Raw genomic sequence first — 22,482 nt, 5'->3', positions numbered from 1 at the left:
CACGAACAGTCATTGCGAGCGGCGCCGCTGAAATCTCAAACAGGAGTAGGCGGCTGGCGGCAGGCAGCGTTGTCCTTGAGCCAACTTCCCCTCCAAAATGACGCGCCGCTGGCACTATGGACACATGCATTTGCTAACGCAGGTTTGAGTCTCATCTTTGCCGCCACACAACGCAACGCTCCGCTCGCCGCCTGCACTGTGGCCGAAGCCTTTAAGAAGGTGATGACGCTTTGTTTACACAAGGAGGCGATTGACGGACGAGAAGGCAGGCAGCTGTTCTTGTTAATTAGTCGTTCAGCGCGACGTTGGATTCCTTCTAGTTTGTGAAGGTTAGCTGCAGTGGTAGGGTGCCAGGCAGGTAGACCATTACTTTAGTATAGGTCTCACTAGTATCAGGTAAGCCGTCCGTATAACATTCGACTTGCAACCACGGAGGCTTCTGTGCATAAAACCGAGCACCCTGGCAGCTTTGCATCTCAGTTCCTCTGTTTGTGTGTTCTATTTTAGTTGCTCAGAAATGGTTATTCATAACAAATGCATGGCTTTAACTCGCTCAATATGCACATTATTAATGTTATATTTACACTGACTGAGCAAATCTCATGGGATAGCGGAGCACTGATGCTCAGGTGTGTTGTCTGCGCACCACACGCCCCCTGTGCCAGCGGCATATGTATAGGACACCTTGTGAGCAGTGGGTGTGCATGTGACAGGTGTAATATGGGACGTCGTCGTGAGCTGACACCGTTCGAACGGGGTGCCCGACGGATGCGAAGTGCGATTTCGAAAGTGGTGCGGGAATTCGGCTTCACACGATCAACCGTGTCCAGGGTTTATCGTGAATGGTTGAATGCGGGTGTCACCGTCCACAACAGACGAACGACTGGCCGTCCAGCCACCCTTGATGACCGTGACCGGCGACATCTGAGACGGATTGTCAATAGTGACAGACGGGCAACCGTGCAACAAATCACGGCTCAATTCAACACAGGCCGTGCTAGACACGTCTCCCATTGGACATGGGTTCTATGGGGTATGGGAGCCGACGCCGCACTCGGGTGCTACTGTTAACCCAACGTCATCGGGCACAACGACGCGCATTTGTTGCCAGTCACCAGGGATGGACACTGGAACAATGGCGTAACGTGATATCGTCGGACAAATCACGATTTCAACTGCACCATGCCGATGGGAGGCACCGTGTATGGCGCAGACCACATGAAGCGATGGATCCTGCTTGCCTCGATGGTGTGGTCCAGGGCGCTGGTGTTTCTGTTATGGTCTGGGATGCATTTTTCTGGTATGGAATGGGCTCCCTAGTTGTTCTGGAAGAGACGTTGAATGGTACGCGGTATGTTGAGCTGCTCGGAGACCATCTCCATCCATTTTTGGCCTTCCAGTGCCCAGACGGTTCTGCGGTGTTTCAAGATGATAACGCGCCGCTACATCGCTCCCACGTCGCCCGGGAATGGTTCCTGGAACGTGCAGCGCAGGTCCAACGACTGCCATGGCCACCCAGGAGCCCCGATGTGAACCCTATCGAGCATATCTGGGATATCATGGAACGCAGGCTCCGTGCCATGGATCCTGCACCCACGAACAGGTCAGCATTGGCGGCCGCTCTGCAAACGATTTGGTGTCAGCTGCGTCCAGAGGACTAGCAGAGACTTGTCGTCTCACTTCCACGGCGTCTCACTGCAGTTCGCAGGGCCAGAGGACGCCCCACACGCTATTAGGTGACTATCCCATGACATTTGTAAGTCAGTGTACATTCTACTGGATGTCGAGACCTACTTAACCTAATGTATTTACATTTGCCAGCATTAATGTCGAGACCGTTGACGTAACGCCACACCGCTAAAGTGTCCAAGTCCGACTGCAGCTTCAGACAATCATCTGCACATTGTATATCTCTGTACATTACAGTGTCATCAGCGTACTGGGCTATGTTTGAGGTCACATATTTAGGTAAATCAGAGACAAATGCATTAAATAATATAGGTCCCAAGACGGCGCCTTGACATACTCCCGAGGTTACTTTAACGGTCGAAGATCGAACTCCATCAAACACAACACGTTGAGTTCGGCCGTCAAGAAATGATCGCAGCCATGCCAGTACACTTCCCCTAATATTCATCTGTCTTAATTTTGACAAAAGTCGTCATCAATAACCTTTGTTAATGAAGTATTACAGGAACTAGGATCTTTCTGGAAGAAAAACCGTGCTGGCTTTCACTTAGCAGATTACCTTGTCGGAAATATTCCCGTATATTAGAGGCTACCAGTAGTTGCATACATTTATATACGTGGGATGTGAGAGACACTGGCCGATAGTTGTCAATGAGCGCTTTGTCCCCTTTCTTGAAAATAGGAACTACATTAGTACACTCCCAATCTTGAGGCAGTGATCCACAGGTTGAATAGTTCGCAGCAACGAGCTAGAATAACATAGAGAGGCGGAAGCGCTGCCTGGGTGAACCTAATAGAACAAACGTCCGCCATGTTTCCTGTTGTCACACAAGCAAGGAGGCATGGCCTTTAAATGACGAAAAGTGTAGAAAATGCGCATTTTAGAATCGCTGGGGGAGAATTAAAGTCCGTTGCCGAAAGCTTGAAGCATGAAAGCGAATACCGCCACTTCATCATATTGCGGCACGAGGCCAACATCACGATCAGTTGATTGTAGGGTAGTTCGAAATCATCGCACACTGACATACGAAAGGCCTCGAAATCGGAACAAGAGCGTTACTCTGCTTGGCTGTTGTGGTTAAGCGTAAATTAGAATAAAAACGATGGACATAAATATTTATGACAGGAAACCTTAAAATCATAGGGACCTATAATAGGTTACAACCTCATTCTGTTAATATTTTTAAAATTATTGCATCCTCATGAGTAGCCTACTGTGTTCCTTCCTTAATCTGTTTACCCTCCCGGGTTGGTTTTTCCCACGGACTCAGCGACGGATCCCACCTCTACCACCTCAAGGACAGTGTTCTGGAGCGTGAGACGTTGGGTCGGGGGATACAACTGTGAGGGAGGGCTGCACCTGATATGCTGAACAGGGGCCTTGTGGGGGGGAGAAGGAAGCGGCCGTGGCCTTAAGTTAGGTACCATCCCCGCATTTACCTGGAGGAGAAGTGGGAAACCACGGAAAATCACTTCGAGGATGGCTGAGGTGGGAGTCGAACCCACTTCTACTCAGTTGACCTCCCCAGACTGATAGAATCCCGTTACAGCCTTCGTGCCCCTTTTCAAATTTCGTGGCGGAGCTGGGAATCGAACCCGGGCTTCCAGGGGTGGCAGCTGCTCACGCTAACCAGTGCACCACAGAGGCGGCCCATGAATACTTTACCACAATAATCGTTTTGTGTAATTATTTATTATAATATAGGGGGGATATCATGTTTCTCCCATTACCATATCATACTGGGATAACTACCTTGAAAGTTGTCCATTATGAAGTGTGGCGTAGTTTTAAAAACCAAGGCAACAGACATCTACAATAAAGGCTGTATACATTTCAAAAATAGCAGTAAAATGCTGTATTTATCATACTTGGTGTACGTTTGAACGAAATAAGTGATTTTTTGTGGTTACGTTTTCTTGGTGGTGGGCGTTCCATTTCCTTTATTTGTAAATGTGAATGAAAATTAAATAGGGCTGGAAATGTACATAGCATAAGCAACTGAATTGAGTGGGATACCATTTATCTCTTTTCGCCCTCACAGCGCATTGTTCAGTTAATTCCTTGTTCTTTAAACGAAATCTGAAACAAAATTCGACAAATAATTACCGTGGCTATCCGTACTTTCGCTAAGTAAACAATAAAATGGATTTAATTACAAACAGAAATTACAAAAACGAATCTCGGCTATAATTCAGTAATACTTACTTAAAGTACGATATACCCTTGGTTTTATTACTCCGATTAGTACAACCATACGCTGAGCTTACGGCTGGCATTCTTGAAAGCGAGAATCTATCTTTTCACTTCTTAAAACTTAGGGAATTAAATTGGCATGCACGATCACCCTGTCACCTCAACATATGCTCTCGCGCCAATTCGCTTTGTTTTGACAACCATTAACATGGCTGCCCCTTATCTTTTTTTTTTTTTCGGGGGGGCCCCCGAAGCCCGCTCCCCCCGCGTGACCAACGACTTAATCTACATGGCCTCCGACATGCTATTATTTCTAAGAAGAAGAAAGAGATAGCAGGGAGGAGTGGGAAGTGTTACAAGGAGTATCTGCCGGTTTCCGAGTCAGACTCGCTACCACGGCAAGAGTTTGTGTTAGGTATATGGTGTTGAAGTATGGTATTGAAGGGTCAGGGAACAACCACATAGGCAGAAAGAAGAAAGAGCCTACATGTAAAACCTGACATCTTTTGATAGCACATGCAAGGATGTGGGCTGGAAAAAGACCAGAGGTTGTGTTAGTTAGGAACAGGTAACATGCACAAAACATAAACCAATTCCTCGCCATTCCATCGCCTGGGGATCAGTCCGTCTGGGCACTGCTGGGACTAGCGCGGTCCTTGCCGGCTGCGGAGCCATGCGTCGAGTACCACTAGGGCCTGCCGCATGGCTCCACCTCCTTGGGGTACCTCGTACCCAGTCTCCGATCCCGGAGAATGAGGCCAAGCCCGCCGAGGCGGGGGCCTCCTGGAATGGGGTGGGTCATGGCGCCGGGCCTCCCTCCTCTCTGCCCGCGCCATGGCCCTGTAGACTGGGCAACTGCGGTGGGAGGCCGGGTGGCCCCCCGCGCAATTGGCGCACACCGGCGCCTCCTTAAATGTTGCGCAGGCCGTGTAGTGGTGATCACCACCACAGCGGTTGCACTTCACTTGGAGTCCACAGCTAACTTGACGGTGGCCCCACCTTAGACAGCGGAAACACTGCAAGAGCTGCTGAGGGGGACGTTTTACTCTCACCTGACTGCCGCTACTCGCTGAGGTCCTCTCCTGATTGGCTCCTCGGTTGACTGCTGTCCTGGGAGCAGTCTTGGGTTGCGGCTGGGCGGCCCTCTCCTGGTGGGCCGGCGTCGCCTTCTGCTTCGTGGTCCGGCGTCGTCTTCTTCTTCTTCCCGGGCGTGTCTTCTCGGCAGGGGAAGAGGCCTCGTCCTGATGACGCTCCTCCCGGCCTGGTGACCCCAGGGTAGCTGATGGCTCCGCTGCGTCGCCGTCTTCTTCCTTCTCCTGGCTGGCGGCGGCGGCGTCGGTCGGTGCTAACGCTTGACTGCGTTCCCTGTCCTGTGGGGCGCACATCGAGGTCTGCAGCTCGATAGACGTGCTGGCAGGCTGGGCCTGGACAGCAGCCTCAGAACGCCAGGGGGCGTCCTCCTCCACTGAAGTCGCACAGTCGCGGCGCCAGAGGGCTTCATGCCCCACCTCCGTGGTGGCGTCGCTGGTCGCCGACTGGGTGGCCAGGACTAGGTCGGTATTAACCGCCCTATTCCTTAGCCTCCTCGGCGTCTCCCTGGTCTCCGTCGCGGCCCTGACTGCGCCGGTGTTCATCCCTGGCACTCCGTCCCTCCCTGGTAGACGGATGACCTGGAACAGAGAAGAAAGCTCCCTCTCTGCGTCGCGCATCCGCTCCTGGTCGTGATGCCTGATGATGAGGCCTCCTGGTAGGAAGCTCTCGGCGGCCATGGTTGTCGAGATGATCCTGCCTCCTCGGCGAGGGCGCCGCATTCTGTCCAGGACGAGGCCCCGTTCAGAAGTTACAGGGCGCCCCGGCCTGTAGTACACGAGCAGCGCTTCGTGCGCCGGGTCGGTGTAGCCTTCGGAGAAGAAGAAGCCGTTAGGGGGGGTCACACCCGTCCCTGTAAGGCTCCGTCTCCACCTCGATCTCCGGCTCCTCCTGCGGCAGCTCCGGCTCGGGTGCCGGGGTCTCCGGCACAGGTTCCAGCGTCTGCGGCTCCGTGTTGCTCTCCGGTGTCGGTGTCATGCCGGTGAAGAGATCTCGGAGCAAGTGCCCGATCGCCACCGCCCGTTCCTGGGTTGTCATCGTATCCGCCTGGTTATCCATCCTGGTCCTCCTGTAACAAACTCTGAAAGAGAAAGAGCGAGCACTGAGAAGTGCTCAGCTCAGACAAATGCTCTTCCGAAGTCGTACTAATAAGTACAGCTGCCTGGTTAGCACTAGAAGTACTGAGCGCCTGGCAAGGAGAGAGAAAGTGAAGCGAGAGGCACGTACGTCCTTTCACTTCGGCAGTCACCTCGTCCTTTTGCCCCTTATCAACTTGCTTCAAGCAGAGAGCGCTGATGTCAGGTATACAGCCCCTCTATGTTATTCTAGCTCGTTGGTTCGCAGAGAGATGGTGCAACTGACTCAGCGCAGTCACGGAGTGTACGCACTGGCGTAGCCAAGGGGAGGGGGCAGTGGCCCCCCCCCCCCAAATATTTCCTGAAACTAGAGCGAAGATCAGCCGTTGTTTTACGTACGGTATGAACAACTTAAAAACGTACGCCGAAATGTTAAGTTAATGTAGCGACAAGAATCTACTAGCAGGGCTCAATACGGCCATACATAATTCTCCATATTTGTACTGCTTGAATGAAAGGAAGACACTTAGGATTTTGATGCGCGGGGATATTTCCCTGTAGAGGCCTCAGTATTGAGAATGTAACCGTGTGTTGACAAATGTCAAGACATGAAGAAAGGGGCAATTAGCAGGGGATTACTCAGTAGGGGGCCGGAACGTGACCACCAAGATAACGGGGGGCCACGTCCAGAAACAGTTGCAGGCTTACAACATCGTGTCAGCTTTTGCATATCGGTTCCAGGAAACAACAATGTCCTAGGGATCCTCGGGTTGTACCGTGGTTGAGAGATGTGCTGTGTTTAAGTTGCAGCGTTGGGAAGACTGTGACAGGATTGTGAGCTTCACGTTAGTTCCTCATTTTGTGCCATATAAGTAACCTTTTTTGAAGAGGGACCGTTTTGTCACTGAGAAGCCAACACTATGTGCATCCGCGGTAAGTTAAGAAAAAGTTTTTTTTTACTTTTAAAATAGCAAGACAATCGCGGAGTCGTGCCTAAGTTCGATAGGTAGGCCTATATATTTTGTCAAATGTCCGGGGACTGATTGGAACCTCAAATGGCACCATCAAAAGTGCGGGTAACTATTTTGTAATTGGCGGGCGTGATAACTCAGTTCCAATGGTTCTATCTTCTCATCAGGACGGCCCAGGCTTGAATCGAAGTCGATACATGAAACATTTTTAAAATGGGAAGTCACGTTCTATCGATACGGCTTCTACTTAAAACACTAGATCCCGTCCCTTACGTTTCCTTACACTTTTGAGCCAGAACCGCATCATTTATGGTGGCGTATTTTGAGTATCCAACCATTCTTCGGACTTACCTTGTACCTTAAATGGTGAGTGGATGCAGTGGCGTACCCACAAAAATTTCAGTCCAGGCCAGTAGTGTGAATAATACTTTTCCTTGGAAGGGGCTGTGAAAAGATTTTTTAATTTAGAATTTGCTTTACGTTGCACCGTAGGTCTTATGGCGACGATGGGAAAGGAAAGAGCTGAGAGTGGGAAGAAACGGCCGTGGCCTTAATTAAGGTACAGCCCCAGCATTTGCCTGGTGTGAAAATGGGAAAACACAGAAAACCATCTTTAGGGCTGCCGATAGTGGTGTTTGAACCCACTATCTTCCGGATGCAAGCACATAGCTGTGCGCCCATAACCGCACGGCCAACTCGCCCGGTGGATATAAAAAGAAAGCCGGTCCTACCGAGTGCGGTGACGGATCTTCAGTAGATATTGTTGGTTTTGATTGTTACCATGTGCAATCATAGCTTCTGTACTCATAACATACACCGGCTGCATTATTGAAACTGTTCGTAAAATTGATAATATCGTTCTTCGTTTGTGAGGAAGCAGAATCTTTATTTAATTTGTCTTCTTAAAAAAGGAACCACTTTGGTACTACACTCCGTGAAGGTGACTACCTTCCAGGCCGTACATATTTCGATTACGGGAAACTCAAGGAAAACTCTACTGCATCCAAAAAGAAGGTTGTATCCTCTCCATCCCATGCCTTTCTTAACTCTGTCAGTGCCGGGAATCGAATGCAGGATGCCTTAAGTCAAATTCGAAAATAAGGAGACCTAAAAGTAACCAGCCGGCCCCACGGTGTAGGGGTAGCGTGCCTGCCTCTTACCGGAGGCCCCGGGTTCGATTCCCGGCCAGGTCAAGGACTTTTACCTGGATCTGAGGGCTGGTTCGAGGTACACTCAGCCAACGTGTTTATAATTGAGGAGATAGCTGACGGTGAGATGGCGGCCCCGGTCTAGAAAGCCAAGAATAACGGTGGAGAGGATTCGTCGTGCTGACCACAAGACACCTCGTAATCTGCAGGCCTCCGGGCTGAACAGCCGTCGCTTGGTAGGCGATGGCGCTTCGGGGCTGTTACGTCATGGAGTTTGGTTTGGAAAAGTGAACAGAGAAGGAAGCGACACCCCTGCAAGGCTCCTTAGCTTCCATCTAGTTCTTTTGTCCGGCCTCGTGCATTTAGGACAGCAAGAAAACGTACGCCTTAATAAACGCTCCTCATAAAACCTTTGTAAAAATACTAACTGCATCTATTTATAACAATAACCACAAACACCTTCTTTTCATGTGGCTCAGTTGGTTGTGTCTCTGTCCTTCTGAGTCCGAGTTCGCAGGTTCAAACCCCGGCTTGGATCGGTAACCCTTAAAACGGTGTTGAAATGGCATCAGTTCAGTGTCGTTGGTTTCTGACACGTTAATAAAAATTATACATACGAATATTAGCGTCACAAAACTCTAACTTTATACTACTGTATTCTGCATCCCAGGCTTGCGAGGAAAGTAATTAACAATTTACTTTACGTCGCACCGACACAGATAGGTCTTATGGCGACGGTGGGATAGGACAGGCTTAGGAGTGGGAAGGAAGCGGCCGTGGCCTTAATTACGGTATAGCTCCAGCATTTGCTTGGTGTGAAAATTGGAAACCACGGAAAAACATTTTCAGGGCTGCCGGCAGTGGGGTTCGAATCCACTACCTCCCGGATGCAAGCTCACAGCTGCATGGCCCTAACCGCGTTGGAAACTAATAGGACAAGGTAAACCCTACATAGCATATGTTGTAACACGTATTTTTCTTTACCAACTAACAAAATACCTATGCCCATACGCTTTACATGATTTATTTATTTATTTATTTATTTATTTATTTATTTATTTATTTATTTATTTATTTATTTATTTATTTATTTATTTATTCATTAGTGCCTTCAGTACAGTGGCGAAGTTAGGGCTCCAGGCCCTCTCGTACACTTAACCACATACTAATCAGAATCTTAAGTAAAATACTGAGATAGTTAAAATAGTTCAAACTACATAAATTAATAGAACTGAAAATAAATTTAAATAAATTACTTACTAAATTAATATTAGAACTAATTAATATTAAAAACTTTTAAAAATGGCTAATCCTCAGGAACGCACACATTCATACTTCAACCATTCAGTCAGCTGTCCTCAGCAGGTAGTCTCGGCAGGTAACCTTAAATCGTGATTTTAAAAAGCTAGTTGCTCTGACCTGAACTGGCAGGGAATTACATAATCTGGCAACAGTCACCACAAATTATCTATTAATTTTATTTGTGCGGTGCAGTGAAATAGAAAGAATGAATCTAGAACGTGTACTTAAGTTGTGAAATGATGATAAAAAGATGAATTTAGAAGAAATATACATTGGCTGACTTTCAGCTACCACTCTGATCACCATCGTTAAAGTGTGTAGCTGCCGACGTTTATCAGACATCAGCCATGAGACAGCCTGATAGTAAGGGATGATATGAACATCGTGCCCGATATTGTAAATAAATCGCAGGCAGGAATTCAGTGCTCGTTGAAGTTTAAGTGTTTCTTCTCTCGTCATCTCAACTAAAACAACGTCACAATAATCAAGAATAGGGAGAATGAGTGTCTGTATTCGTCTGGCCTGTAGCTCAAATGGAAATACATCCCTCTGCCGTTTAAGAGTGTGAAGAACTCCAAAAATCTTTTTACGTATTTGTTTCGTGTGATCAGACCAATCAACTGCTTCATTCATCATTACGCCGGAATTTTAAACCGTTTTACTGTAGGGAATAAATCAGTAGGATAGGCAGGATTGCGACATTGTTTGAGCAGCTCAGTAATTTTCGTGATCCAATTATAATTGTCTGAGTTTTTTTGCAGTTTAGTATAAGAGAGCTTCGTTGTGCATATACAGTACACTGAGTCGTCGGCGATCCCTGTTAATATCTTGTCTTGCAGTGTCGATGTATGAAGATCGTCAGCACAGAGGTCATGTGTGTTATTTCCTGTCACAATAATCAAGAATAGGGAGAATGAGTGTCTGTATTCGTCTGGCCTGTTGCTCAAATGGAAATACATCCCTCTGCCGTTTAAGAGGGTGAAGAACTCCAAAAATCTTTTTACGTATTTGTTTCGTGTGATAGGACGATAGTCAGAGGGTGATTGTGGGTCTAAACTCTTAGGTACCGATATAATATTGGCTGTTTTCCAGACAGTAGGGAAAGTTCCGTTTAGTAAACAGTAGTTCAGTATGTGTGTCAGCATAGGCGAGATAGCACCCATAATGTTATGTATAAAAGTAATAGGAATATCATCTACACCTGTAGTCTTTGATTTAATTGGGCACAAAGCCTTTTAACCTGATTTTCTGTGACACTGTGAAATGTGAATGGTGGATTGGCTGGAGGAGAGGGCGGTGAGTCTGTGCAGTTAATTTGGGTAGGTTGATTATTTATTCTACTAAAGTAATCGTTCAGTTTGTCAAGTGGAATGTCAGGAGTTGTCTGTCTCTGTTGATGTTTTCCTATTCCCAGAGCTCTAAGCTGGTCCCGTGCGCGATTAGAATTTAAGTTGTTAGCTAAATTCCGAAAATATATACATTTTTTAAAATTTCTTATTAACTGCTTTGTGCGATTTCTTAAGATGCGGTTAGATTCGAAGTCTGTGTCATCTAGGGTTTGTTATTAATGTCGAAATAACGAGTCACGGTGGGCCATCATTCTCTTGCCTTCATCATCTAGCCATGGACAAGAAGGACGAGAAACCTGTATTGGACGTGTGTGTATATATCTTTGCCGCATTATTTGTATAAAATGTCACTTCTTTATGGCTTATCACATGACCATTATTACAATAACTTTACCGGATTTATTCTAAACCAGAATATTGCATCCTTACTCAAACTGTTTATTCTTGCATTCATTTCACTTGTACTCGGAATATATCAAATGCTGCAGTTATGTTGGGATGGGAGTGACAGTGGTAGCCGGGGGACGGGGTTGTCGCCCAAGAAGTCCAGACACCCCAGGAGTTTTAACGAATGTACTTTTATTGAGCATTTTATATATAATGTACATTAATATTAGCTTACGGAGTCCGACTCATTGGCTGAATGATCAGTGTTGAGGCCTTCAGTTAAGACGGTCACGGGTTCGATTACCGGCTGGGTCGGGGATTTTAATCGCGTCTGATTAATTCTTCTGGCTGGGGACTAGGTGTTTGTCCCAACATATTCTTATTCAGACAACATACTACACTACCAACCACCAAAGAAACACACAACACTGATTACATCCCTCTATATAGGGTTGGCGTCGGGAAGGACATCCGGCCGTAAAACAGGGCCATATCCACATGTGCGACACAGTTCGCACCCGCGTCCCCACATATGTGGGAATATCTTGGGAAGAAGAAGAAGAAGAAGAAGAAGAAGAAGAAGAAGAAGAAGAAAAGTACTATTAGCTTCCGGAATCCGCACGAATCCACCACTCTTACTTGGATCCAAGGACACCCATTTTCTTTTTCGGTATTCTACACCACCTAAACTATGGAAGTTTGGACACCTATCAAAATAAAATTTTGAATGAATGCCCCCCCCCCCCCCTCCAAACTGAAATCCTGGCTACGCTACTGAGTGTATTGCTGGGTATCTCGGGGTACTCCGGATTTCCCTGTCATCTTTCATTCCAGCAAAACTATCCAATATAATTTCATTTAATCTGTCGTTCATTAATCATTGCCCCACAGGAGTGCGACAGGCTTCGGCAGTCGACACAATTCCTATCCACGCTGCAAGAGGAGGGCTTCATTAATTCCATCCCTGACCCGGTCAATAACTGGAAAACAGGTTGTAGGTTTCATTTTCTTAATCCGATTACCCTCCAGGGTTGGCTTTTCCCTCGGACTCAGCGAGGGATTCCACCTTTCCCACCTTAAGTGCAGTGTCCTGGAGCGCGAGACTTTCATTCGGGGCATACAACTGGCGAGGAGGACCAGTACATCACTCAGGCGGTCTCACCTGCTATGCTGAACAAGGGCCATGTGGAGGAGGGGGGGGGTAGTGGACGAGGGAAGGAAGCGGCCGTGTCCTTAAGTTAGGTACTTCTCGGATGAGAAGTGAGAAACCACGGAAAAACACTTCGAGGATGACTGAGGTGGGAATCGAACGTCCCTCTTCTCAATTAACCTCCCGAGGCTGAGTGGACCCCGCCCCCCCCCTCGTACCACTTCTCAAATTTCTTGGCAAAGCTGGGAATCGAACCCGGGCCTCCGCGGGTGACAGCTAATCACACTAACCACTACACCACACCGGCGGACACATGATGATGAATATTATTATTAATAATAATAATAATATCATCACTTAGGTCAAAATCTTAAAGGTCCGGTAGTTACCATGACATATTACCAAATATATTGGCATACTAGCTATACTGAATTAATATAGTTTATAAAATTCATATTAAATTGTATATGGTCGGAGACACAAAAGGCACATTACATGTTACACATAGGCTATATCCAACCGTAATGCCATCGCACTCGCTTACACACAAACAAAGCAGATCTCAAATATGTATTTCAGATTTACTGCCATGTAAAATAACTCCAGAGGGACAAAATTCCGGTACATCGGCGTTTACAATAGAGTAAATTAATACATTATTTTGGGTACACCTTTTCAATACAAAATGTAAATAGTTTAAATTACATAGGGACTAGTTTCGACCTAATAATAGGTCATCATCAGCCTGAAGTAAATTAAAGCGTAAATATCGAAGAAAAAATAAACAATGTAAACACAAGTACAGTCTTTTTAAAAATACATACCATGAGGGATATTGAGCAGCAATATATTAAAAATAATAACTCTTCCAATTGACGAAGCACTGAGCGGAAGTTATGTTGTTTATTTATGAATAAAGTTCAGTGCGCCGTATAGCATTAAAAGTCCAGTGTGCACTAAAAGATGTTATAAAGAAGAATTATCAGTTGAATGCTGGCTTCTTGAGTTTGCTGACGTAACTTCTTCGAATATACAAAATGTAAATGGTTTAAATTACATAGGGACTAGTTTCGACCTAGTAATAGGTCATCATCAGCCTGAAGTAAATTAAAGCGTAAATCAGTTGAATGCTGGCTTCTTGAGTTTGCTGACGTAACTTCTTCGAATATACAACAACAAACTCAAGAAGCCAGCATTCAACTGATAATTCTTCTTTATAACATCTTTTAGTGCACACTGGACTTTTAATGCTATACGGCGCACTGAACTTTATTCATAAATAAACAACATAACTTCCGCTCAGTGCTTCGTCAATTGGAAGAGTTATTATTTTTAATATATTGCTGCTCAATATCCCTCATGGTATGTACTTTTAAAAAGACTGTACTTGTGTTTACATTGTTTATTTTTTCTTCGATATTTACGCTTTAATTTACTTCAGGCTGATGATAACCTATTACTAGGTCGAAACTAGTCCCTATGTAATTTAAACTATTTACATTTTGTATTGAAAAGGTGGACCCAAAATAATGTATTAATTTACTCTATTGTAATCACAGTTCAATACGGATCTATCATTATGAAACTTATTTCTTTTAATTACATCGGCGTTTCCAAAAACCGTAAAAGTAATTAATGGGATGTAAAAATCAATAACATTATTATAGCATGATTAAGTAAGTAAAATATAATATCTTATTACTAATTGTTCAGCGTCTTGGTTTTCGGCCCTCAGGGTACCGGCTTCGATTTCTGGCCGGATCATTGAAATTTAGCCGTGAACGGTTAATTACCTTGAGTCAGGTCCGGGTGTTCATGCTGTCCGCAACCTTCCTGCAATCCGGACACAACATTACATCCACCACCAGTTTCCTGTTGCGATAGTACATATATCACACCCCCGAATTATATGTAGAAGTTAGAGATATTATTGTCAGTATTCGATTTATTATTATTATTATTATTATTATTATTATTATTATTATTATTATTATTATCGGTATTTCATTTGTATGTTTTGTCATTTATATTTATAAGCTGGAAGATATCCACATATGTAGGTATGAGCAATTTGTTTTGCATGAGTGGGAAAACATTGCTTTAATAACTCTGGTAATTTGAATGAGTCATATGGCTGCCCCAGTGCTTGTTGTGATGTACTTGTGTCGGGAAATTCATGAGTCATGTATATATCCCAGCCTGATGAGATGAGCTTGTTGTTGTATTAGGAAAATTTGGTGATTCATGTAAAACTCCCGAGTGTTTGTTATTGTCTTGGGAGGAAGAAGTAGTTTATAACTTGGGAGAAAGAAGAGGTTTACTCATGATTGGCTGGCAAGCACCAATCCAGACGTATCATCTGAGTGGAGGGGGATGTTGATGTCTATAAAGGTTGATCATACGGCGGCAACCTGGGACATTGTAAGGAACATTGTAAGGGTGATTGTAGAGGTGATTGTAAAGGAACGAGAAGGAAGATAACTGCAACTACAACTACAACTGACGCACTGTACGGGAAGGAAGTGGTGCTGATACACGGTACTGGAGTGACACGGCTGCAATGGACTGGACTTCAAACGTTCGTGGAGCGTAGTCTTGTTATGTTTGTGGAAAGTGGATGATTGTGGAGAGTGCTTGCGCATTAAGTATTGTAGCACTTGTGGCGGCCTAGCATTATATGTTGGTGAAAGCTATCTCAGACTTTCCATAAATTTATGTTGAGGATCGACAGACGTGTGTAAATATCTTTACAAGTGTTAAAATATGTGAACACAGTAGTACAAGGTACAGTATCTGTGTGATGTGATAACTGCCGATTATGAGAATCGGTAAGTCGAATTGATATAGAGACACTGAAGGGTATTTATCTTCATACATGTACAGTGTTCATCGGACTATTTAACTTAGTTCTCGCTTTCGTTTTCCCACGATTTTCATTATTATTATTATTGTTGTTGTTGTAAATATGGAGTCTTCCAGCAATATTTTATGTGTGTATTATATGTATAATGTTGTATGTTGGTGAGGTGCTCATGCACGGAATTTGTTAAGAATATAGTTAGCTATTTTAGAATCAGTGTTATTGATGAACCTAGGTGCAGTTCCTACCTAATTAGTCGTTTTCAGGAGGTTAGGTAAGGCCTGCAGCAGATGTACCAGTACGCAGCATTATGTACACGCCCTGGGATATACAGTTTATCATGCTCTTATCTAAATTCGAGGGATCCATTCTGGTGAACTCTGGCGCCCATACTACGGACATTTCGGTTAATTATGCTTATTAATGTTATTAAGTTTTTGAGTAATTTTATTTATATATTTTTATTTATGGTTTTATTTATTATTATCATCAAAAGAAAGTTACACTGTATATGGCAGCCTCTGATCACACTCCTCGAAAAGTCTGACTTATGGGAGCTGCACCGAAACCGTAATAGCCACATTATCATAATGGTTTAATTCACGTAATAGTGTATCTTCACTTGCATGTGGGACAAATTTCGGTGTTTCTTGGCACACAATGAGTTTCGACAAAAATCCTGCATGTTACGGTACTTAAAAGATTTTTCATCGTTTCCTTCGGGGTGATTTCCATATCGTTTCTCATTTAGAACCCTAATAAAATGACTCGAATGTTAGTCTAAAACAGTGTCCTTGACTGAATGGCCAGAGTGGTGGCTTTCGATTTAGTGGACCTCGGGTTCAATTACCAGCAGGGTCGCAATATTATAACTGCTTATAGTTAATTCCTCTAGCTCGGGGTCTGGGTATTTGTGTTCGTCTTAATGCACTTAATTATTTACAAACAACACATCACACTACGAACCATCGCAGAAACTCGTAGTAGTGAATACATCCTTCCAAATAGATTTAGCGTCAGGAAAGATGTCCGGCCGTAAAACTTGGCTAGGTCCATATAAAGTGCCGACTCCAGGTCATTGAAGAAAAGGCTATGCCGACGATGAAGAAGCTCAGTCTAAAATAACGTATCCCAAAATTTTCCAGTTGGCACTGTCCTTCGTAAATTCTACAAATCCCATGCTCCCCTCATACAGTTATTAATTTTATTTCTCAGGATGACATATTTTAGAGTAACGTAGAATAAATGTCCACCTCTGTGATGTAATGGTGAGTGTGATGAGCTGCCATTCTCGGAGGTCTGGGTTCGATTCCCAGTTCTGCCACGAAATTTGAAAAGTGATACGAGGGCTGGAACGGGGTCCACTCAGCCTCGGGAAGTTAACTAAGTAGCGGGGTGTTCGATTCCCATCTCAGACATCCTCGAAGTGGTTTTCCATGGTTTCCCACTTCTTCTCGAGGCAAATGCCGGAATGGTACCTAACTTAAGGCCACGGCCTCTTCCTTCCCTCTTCCTTGTCTATCCTTCCTATCTTCCCATCCCCCCAGAAGGCCCCTGTTCAGCATAGCAGGTGAGACCACCTGGTCGAGGTACTGGTCCTGCTCCCCAGTTTTATCCCCCGACCCAAAGTCTCACACTCCAGGACACTGCCCTTGAGTCGGCAGAGGTGGGATACTTCGAAGAATCCGAGGGAAAAACCAGCTCTGGAGGGTAAAAAGATTAAGAAAGAAAGAAAGAAAGAAAGAAAGAAAGAAAGAAGTATAATAAATGAGAATATTTAAAAATTCACAGTAATACAGTAACTAGTTTTATCGAAAACTAGGGCGTACGACTGAATAAGAATGTAAATTGGAATATATAAATATAATCATACGTGAATATTAAGCTGCTGCCTGAAATTTAAGGTGTTGGCCTGAGGAGAAGTGTAAATAAATAAATAAATAAATAAATAAATAAATAAATAAATAAATAAATAAATAAATAAATAAATAAATAAATAAATAAATAAATAAATAAATAAATAAATAAATAAATAAATAAATAAATAAATAAATAAAATAAATAAATAAATAAATAAATAAATAAATAAATAAATGTAAATTCAAACATCGGAGAGAAATAATTCAAGAAAATGGTTTAGAAAAATCTATGGATGAAAAACTACATAAAATGGAAAGAGCGTATGGTATCACTAAGAATTTTTACAACAAGGAATTCTTATTTAAAAATCTTAATATAAAGCCCTAAAATACAGTTGTGAAACCAGAATGTCTTTACGCTAGTGAATGTCTAGTATTGAACTATAGTTTAGATTAACTGAAAGTACTAGAAAGAAGAATAATGAGAAAATCATAGGTCCAATGAAAAGAACAGAACAGTAGAAATTAAGAAGTAATAGACTAAGGAAATACACCAGATCATAGAAAATATAACAGAAAGTATAAGGAAAAGGATATTGCTATTTTGTGTACATATCTATAGAATGGATGATAACAGATTATGAAAACAGATATCCAAGTACCTTTGAAAGAAATGTCAACAACGAGCTGGTTAAAAGAGGTCAGGAAAGATTTACAAAGAAATAAATTAAGAAAAGAATAAACTACAGAAAGAGAGATTTTTAAAAAGAAAGTTTTAAGAATGGAAGGAATCCAAGGAAAAATGAAAAGGAAGAATAAAGCATAGTGCAATGATGAAGGAATACTGGAAAGAGAGGAAGAGGAAACAACAAAGAAGAATGAATTGAAATTGACACGTGGTCCCTAGCAGGTCTCATCGTAAAGAAGAGAAATAAAAATAATAAATAAATAAATAAATAAATAAATAAATAAATAAATAAATAAATAATTGGCTCCGGGAATGAACCTGGGGGGAGTCCATGTGACTCCGGACGAAAGGGAGTGGAATGCGTCGTTGCCAGCCATCTGCAACATAACATATTGGATTCAGGAAGAGAATCCAACTAGCCTCTTTCACTCCAACTCCAGCACGTAACCTGCACGAAGTGTCCCTGCTAAACTGAGCAACACAGTGGAGGTTGGGTAACCAATCCCAGCGGAAAATGGGTCAGTGAACCGATCATTGCTGGGGGCTTCAGGGCTTACAACCCTGATAGTTAACAAGTCGTTACCTTCGGGTGACCTAACCTAATCACTTGTGTGATAGACTGTATCAAACATGAAGTACAAACTTAATGAACATAATACCTCAGGCGGTAGACAATCCACAAGTAGGTCATCGGATTCTGGGGGACCTACACCTTCATGTGACCCAGTCGGATCTAAACGAAACTTGAAACGAAATATTACGTATCTAGCCACAATCAATATAAATTCCTTGATCAAGACTGGAAAGCTTAAGCACACACTTGATGTACTGAACGACAAGAACAGCAGTATAGCAGCTCTCCAAGAGACTAGGTTTCCGGACGAAGAAGCCATAGAGTCTCAAGGACATTGTATATATAGAGGGAAACCTGATAATAGAGTAATGGAAAATGCACCATTTCTTGGGACTGGGTTTGCAGTACACCATCGACTGGTTACAAGCATACTTGACTTTTCATCACCAAACGATAGAACATCGGTGCTTTCCTTCAGATGCAAAAATAGGGGATACTCTATTATTAACTTCCACGCTCCTAGCAATGACTCTAACAGGAAAAACCCAGAAATGACAAACCAGTACTGGGATGCCCTTGAGGAAATCCTAGACAAAGTACCAAACCACCATACGACTATATTGTTAGGAGATTTCAATGCCCAGATCGGTAAAGAACAGAAATACTGGAAGATTGTAGGAAGACATCCTGCCCATAAGAGAACCAACACCAATGGGGAACGCTTAATCAGTGTCTGCACCAAGTATGGATTACTTTTGATGTCCACAGATTTCAAACACCTTCCCAGAAAGGCAATGACATGGCGATGCCCAAATAGCATGATGGATAAATTCCAAATCGACCACGTATCAATAGACAAGCTGCAACACAGGGATATTATGAATGTCAAAGTGATACGAGGAGCCAACATTGACTCTGATCACTACCTGTCTCTGGTTAAAACGAACCTGAAACAACTAATGAAGACCACGGGCATGTTAGCAAAAAGCAAGAAGATCCCTAGGTTTGATATCACCAAACTCAAAGAAGACAGCACTACATATTGGATTCAGGAAGAGAATCCAACTAGCCTCTTTCACTCCAACTCCAGCACGTAACCTGCACGAGGTGTCCCTGCTAAACTGAGCAACCCAGTGGAGGTTGGGTAACCAATCCCAGCGGATTAGCACATCTACAAAATGGGATCAACTTAGGGATGCCATAACAGTAGCGGCTCAGGAAACAATCTCCAATAGACCTAAAGGGAACAAGCATCCGTGGTGGTCCAGAAAATGTGATAAAGCTATAGAAGCTAGGCGGCTAGCAGATCAACTGGAATGCACATAAGAACGAAGCTAATTTACAAGCCTTTATTGCACAAAAGAAAACTATGTCGAGCATCATAAGAGGGGTCAAGAGGAAGCACAACCAGGAACTGATTAAGCAAGCAGAGGAGGATTATGTAAGGAACAACTATAGAGATCTATAAAAGGGCCTCAAGCAACAAACAACCCAATTCGCTTCCCCTGCCTTACATCTCCAGAGACCAGATAGATCCCTATGTCTTAATGACAGCGATTGTACCAAGACCCTAGCTAACTACTTCAAAGGACTCTGAAATGCAGAAGAACCTATTGAACGTCTCCAAGTTACAGAACCAACTAACCCTAATACTGAGTTTATCCCTCCTCCAACCTATGAAGAAGTCAGAGATATAATTAAACTCTTCAAGAATAATAAAGCTTCTGGGGAAGACGGGACAGTAGCAGAAATGCTAAAACATGCCGGAGAACACACCTTCAGGAGCATACATAAAGTAATTCTGGACATATGGACTAGTGAGAGGCTCCCAGATGATTGGACGTCAGCCATTATCCATCCAATCCACAAGAAGGGAAGCAAAGCAGATCCCAGTAACTACAGAGGGATATCACTCCTTGCTGTTACCTATAAGATATTTTCCAAGATTCTGGAACGCCATGTAACAAGACAGTTGGATAAAGAGTTAGGAGAATATCAAGCAGGGTTCAGAGCATCGGGGTCCTGTACCGAGCAGATACAAAATATGAAGACCATCCTTCAATACAGCAAGTCAAGAGCCCGACAATGGGTAGCTATATTTGTCGACTTCCAGAAAGCATACGACTCAGTCGACAGAATTACTCTTTATAAGACATTAAGAGAACTAGGACTTAACGAAAAGATTAATAGGCTGGTGCAAGCCACCTTGCACAATACCACAGCCAGAGTAAAGTTTAGAGGACAACTCTTGGAGAGTTTCGCCATTAAAAAAGGGGTGAGACAAGGAGATGGCATCTCATGCATATTATTTAATTGCATTCTGGAAAAGATCATTAGAGAGTGGATGAGTTTCCTTCCAGAGAACACTGGATTACGGATGGGGATTAAATCCGACAACCTAAGGATACCATGCCTAGCCTTTGCAGACGATCTGACTTTATTGGCAAATGGCTTACAGGAGGCTACTACTCAGCTCCAAACACTGCACTCAATAGCGGCTAAAACGGGTCTTGAGCACAGGAGACTGAAACTAGATAAGGCTTACCATGACTGTAGAAAACTATATGCTTCAAAAAATCTATCGATGAAAGTCAAACTAAGACACTACAATGCAGTAATCAGACCTTCAGTCCTCTATGCAGCAGAGTGTATATATTTAACTAAGAAGACCCCACCAAGAGCCCTCGAGGTACAAGAAAGAAAGTTCCTGAGACGAATAGTGGGTCCAAGAATTTTACCAGATGGAAGCCGATGGTATCAACCAAATCGTGAGCTATATAAACACCAAGAAAATCTCATAGAAGAAGGCGACTGGCTTTCTACGGACACCTATCCAGAATGGACTCAAATAGGTTATCCCATAGAATCTTCAAGGCTGCTAACAAGGGCAAAGCTACTGGATTCGTGTGGATTAAGCAAGTGGAGAAGGACCTTTCGGAACTCTATATAAATCAAAATGACATAACTGATCGGAGTAACTATCATACAACTCTTAAAACTAAATCCTTTGTAACATTCCTCACGGAAGTTACCCACAGACCAAAAGACGAGACCAGGAAATGGTCTGAGGAACGTAAGATTGAATTTAGTCGGAAAATGAAGGACTACTGGGCCATCAGAAAAGCTCGAGGTACCAACAAGAAAACAGCTTCCAAACCAACCGTTAAGAACACCAATTGTGGCAAACAACGACGATGACATCAAGAAACAGCTAAAACACAAGCACCGTGGTCCATAGATGGCCCTAACGAAATAAAAAAAGTTGGTAAAATTTAAAATTAACTCTAGTGGCTGTATCTAGTAGGCCTACAGACTATCACGTTTTATTCTACTTCCTGATAAGCAATCGAACGTACGTCCTTCCACGTAAACTAAACACAGCTATATAACATCGGTTAGGTAGCACCCATCACCACCTCAAATCCCCGTAAATTCCTGACCGTTCAGGTAGCAGCTTGGTACTCAACGTGCTTGACTGCTACTCTTAACGATTATCTTTAGAATAATATTTTTTTCAAAAATTTCCTTTTACCTATGAAGGCTGCAGTGAACTGGGGTGCTCGGCTGACAGTCTGAGTCTCCGGCGGTTGAACTTTGACGCAGCTCATCTTGAGGTAGTCTCACGAATCTGTGTGAAGTACGTCATAATATATATCATTCCTATTGTCGTCAAGTGAAGACCGTCTTTTGCTCCGTGCATGTGATGCTGGTAGCGTGATATGATTTATCAGCGTGTTGTGACACACTGTTCTCGTCTCTAAAGCTCTATAAATACGGTAAAAGCCGTTAACTTCTATTCAATGCACATGTTTTTAACTTTTAAATATACGCCGTATTCCCTAATGGCGTGATACATGATGTTTAGCAGGGCTTCTGATTGCTGGACCGCAGAAAATTGGAGCTGGTTTTAGAGTGTGCAGGCCTCTAGGCTTAGGCATGCTGCGCCCTTCTGTACAAAATATCTTTTTCTTTCTTTATTCAAAATTTTTAAAAATATTTTGGCAATTTATCTTTAATTTTAAAAGTAATGCTAAAATTTGAAGGCGATTTATTTTGGAACGTGAGTGCTAAAACTCTAAGACATGAATTCTCTGAACAGTTTATGAATTCTTAGTTAACTGTTTACTGTAGAGTTGTACAGTATTT

General features: G+C 43.5%; 1 protein-coding gene across 1 annotated transcript in view; it reads right to left on the bottom strand.

The window, feature by feature from the left end:
• The window catches only part of LOC136881283 (facilitated trehalose transporter Tret1), a 33,955-nt gene extending 11,935 nt beyond the window's left edge, over positions 1–22,020 (bottom strand). Inside the window, exon 1 of the mRNA XM_067154074.2 lies at positions 21,869–22,020. Within this exon, the coding sequence (XP_067010175.2) occupies positions 21,869–21,944 (76 nt within the window). The 5' untranslated portion in view covers positions 21,945–22,020. The remainder of the gene's footprint in view (positions 1–21,868) is intronic.
• Positions 22,021–22,482: the final 462 nt, after the last annotated feature.

Source organism: Anabrus simplex, chromosome 9 (assembly GCF_040414725.1).
Source record: "Anabrus simplex isolate iqAnaSimp1 chromosome 9, ASM4041472v1, whole genome shotgun sequence".
Lineage (NCBI taxonomy): Eukaryota > Metazoa > Arthropoda > Insecta > Orthoptera > Tettigoniidae > Anabrus > Anabrus simplex.
Note: the sequence above shows the minus strand (reverse complement) of the source record. Positions and strands in the feature narration are given on the sequence as shown.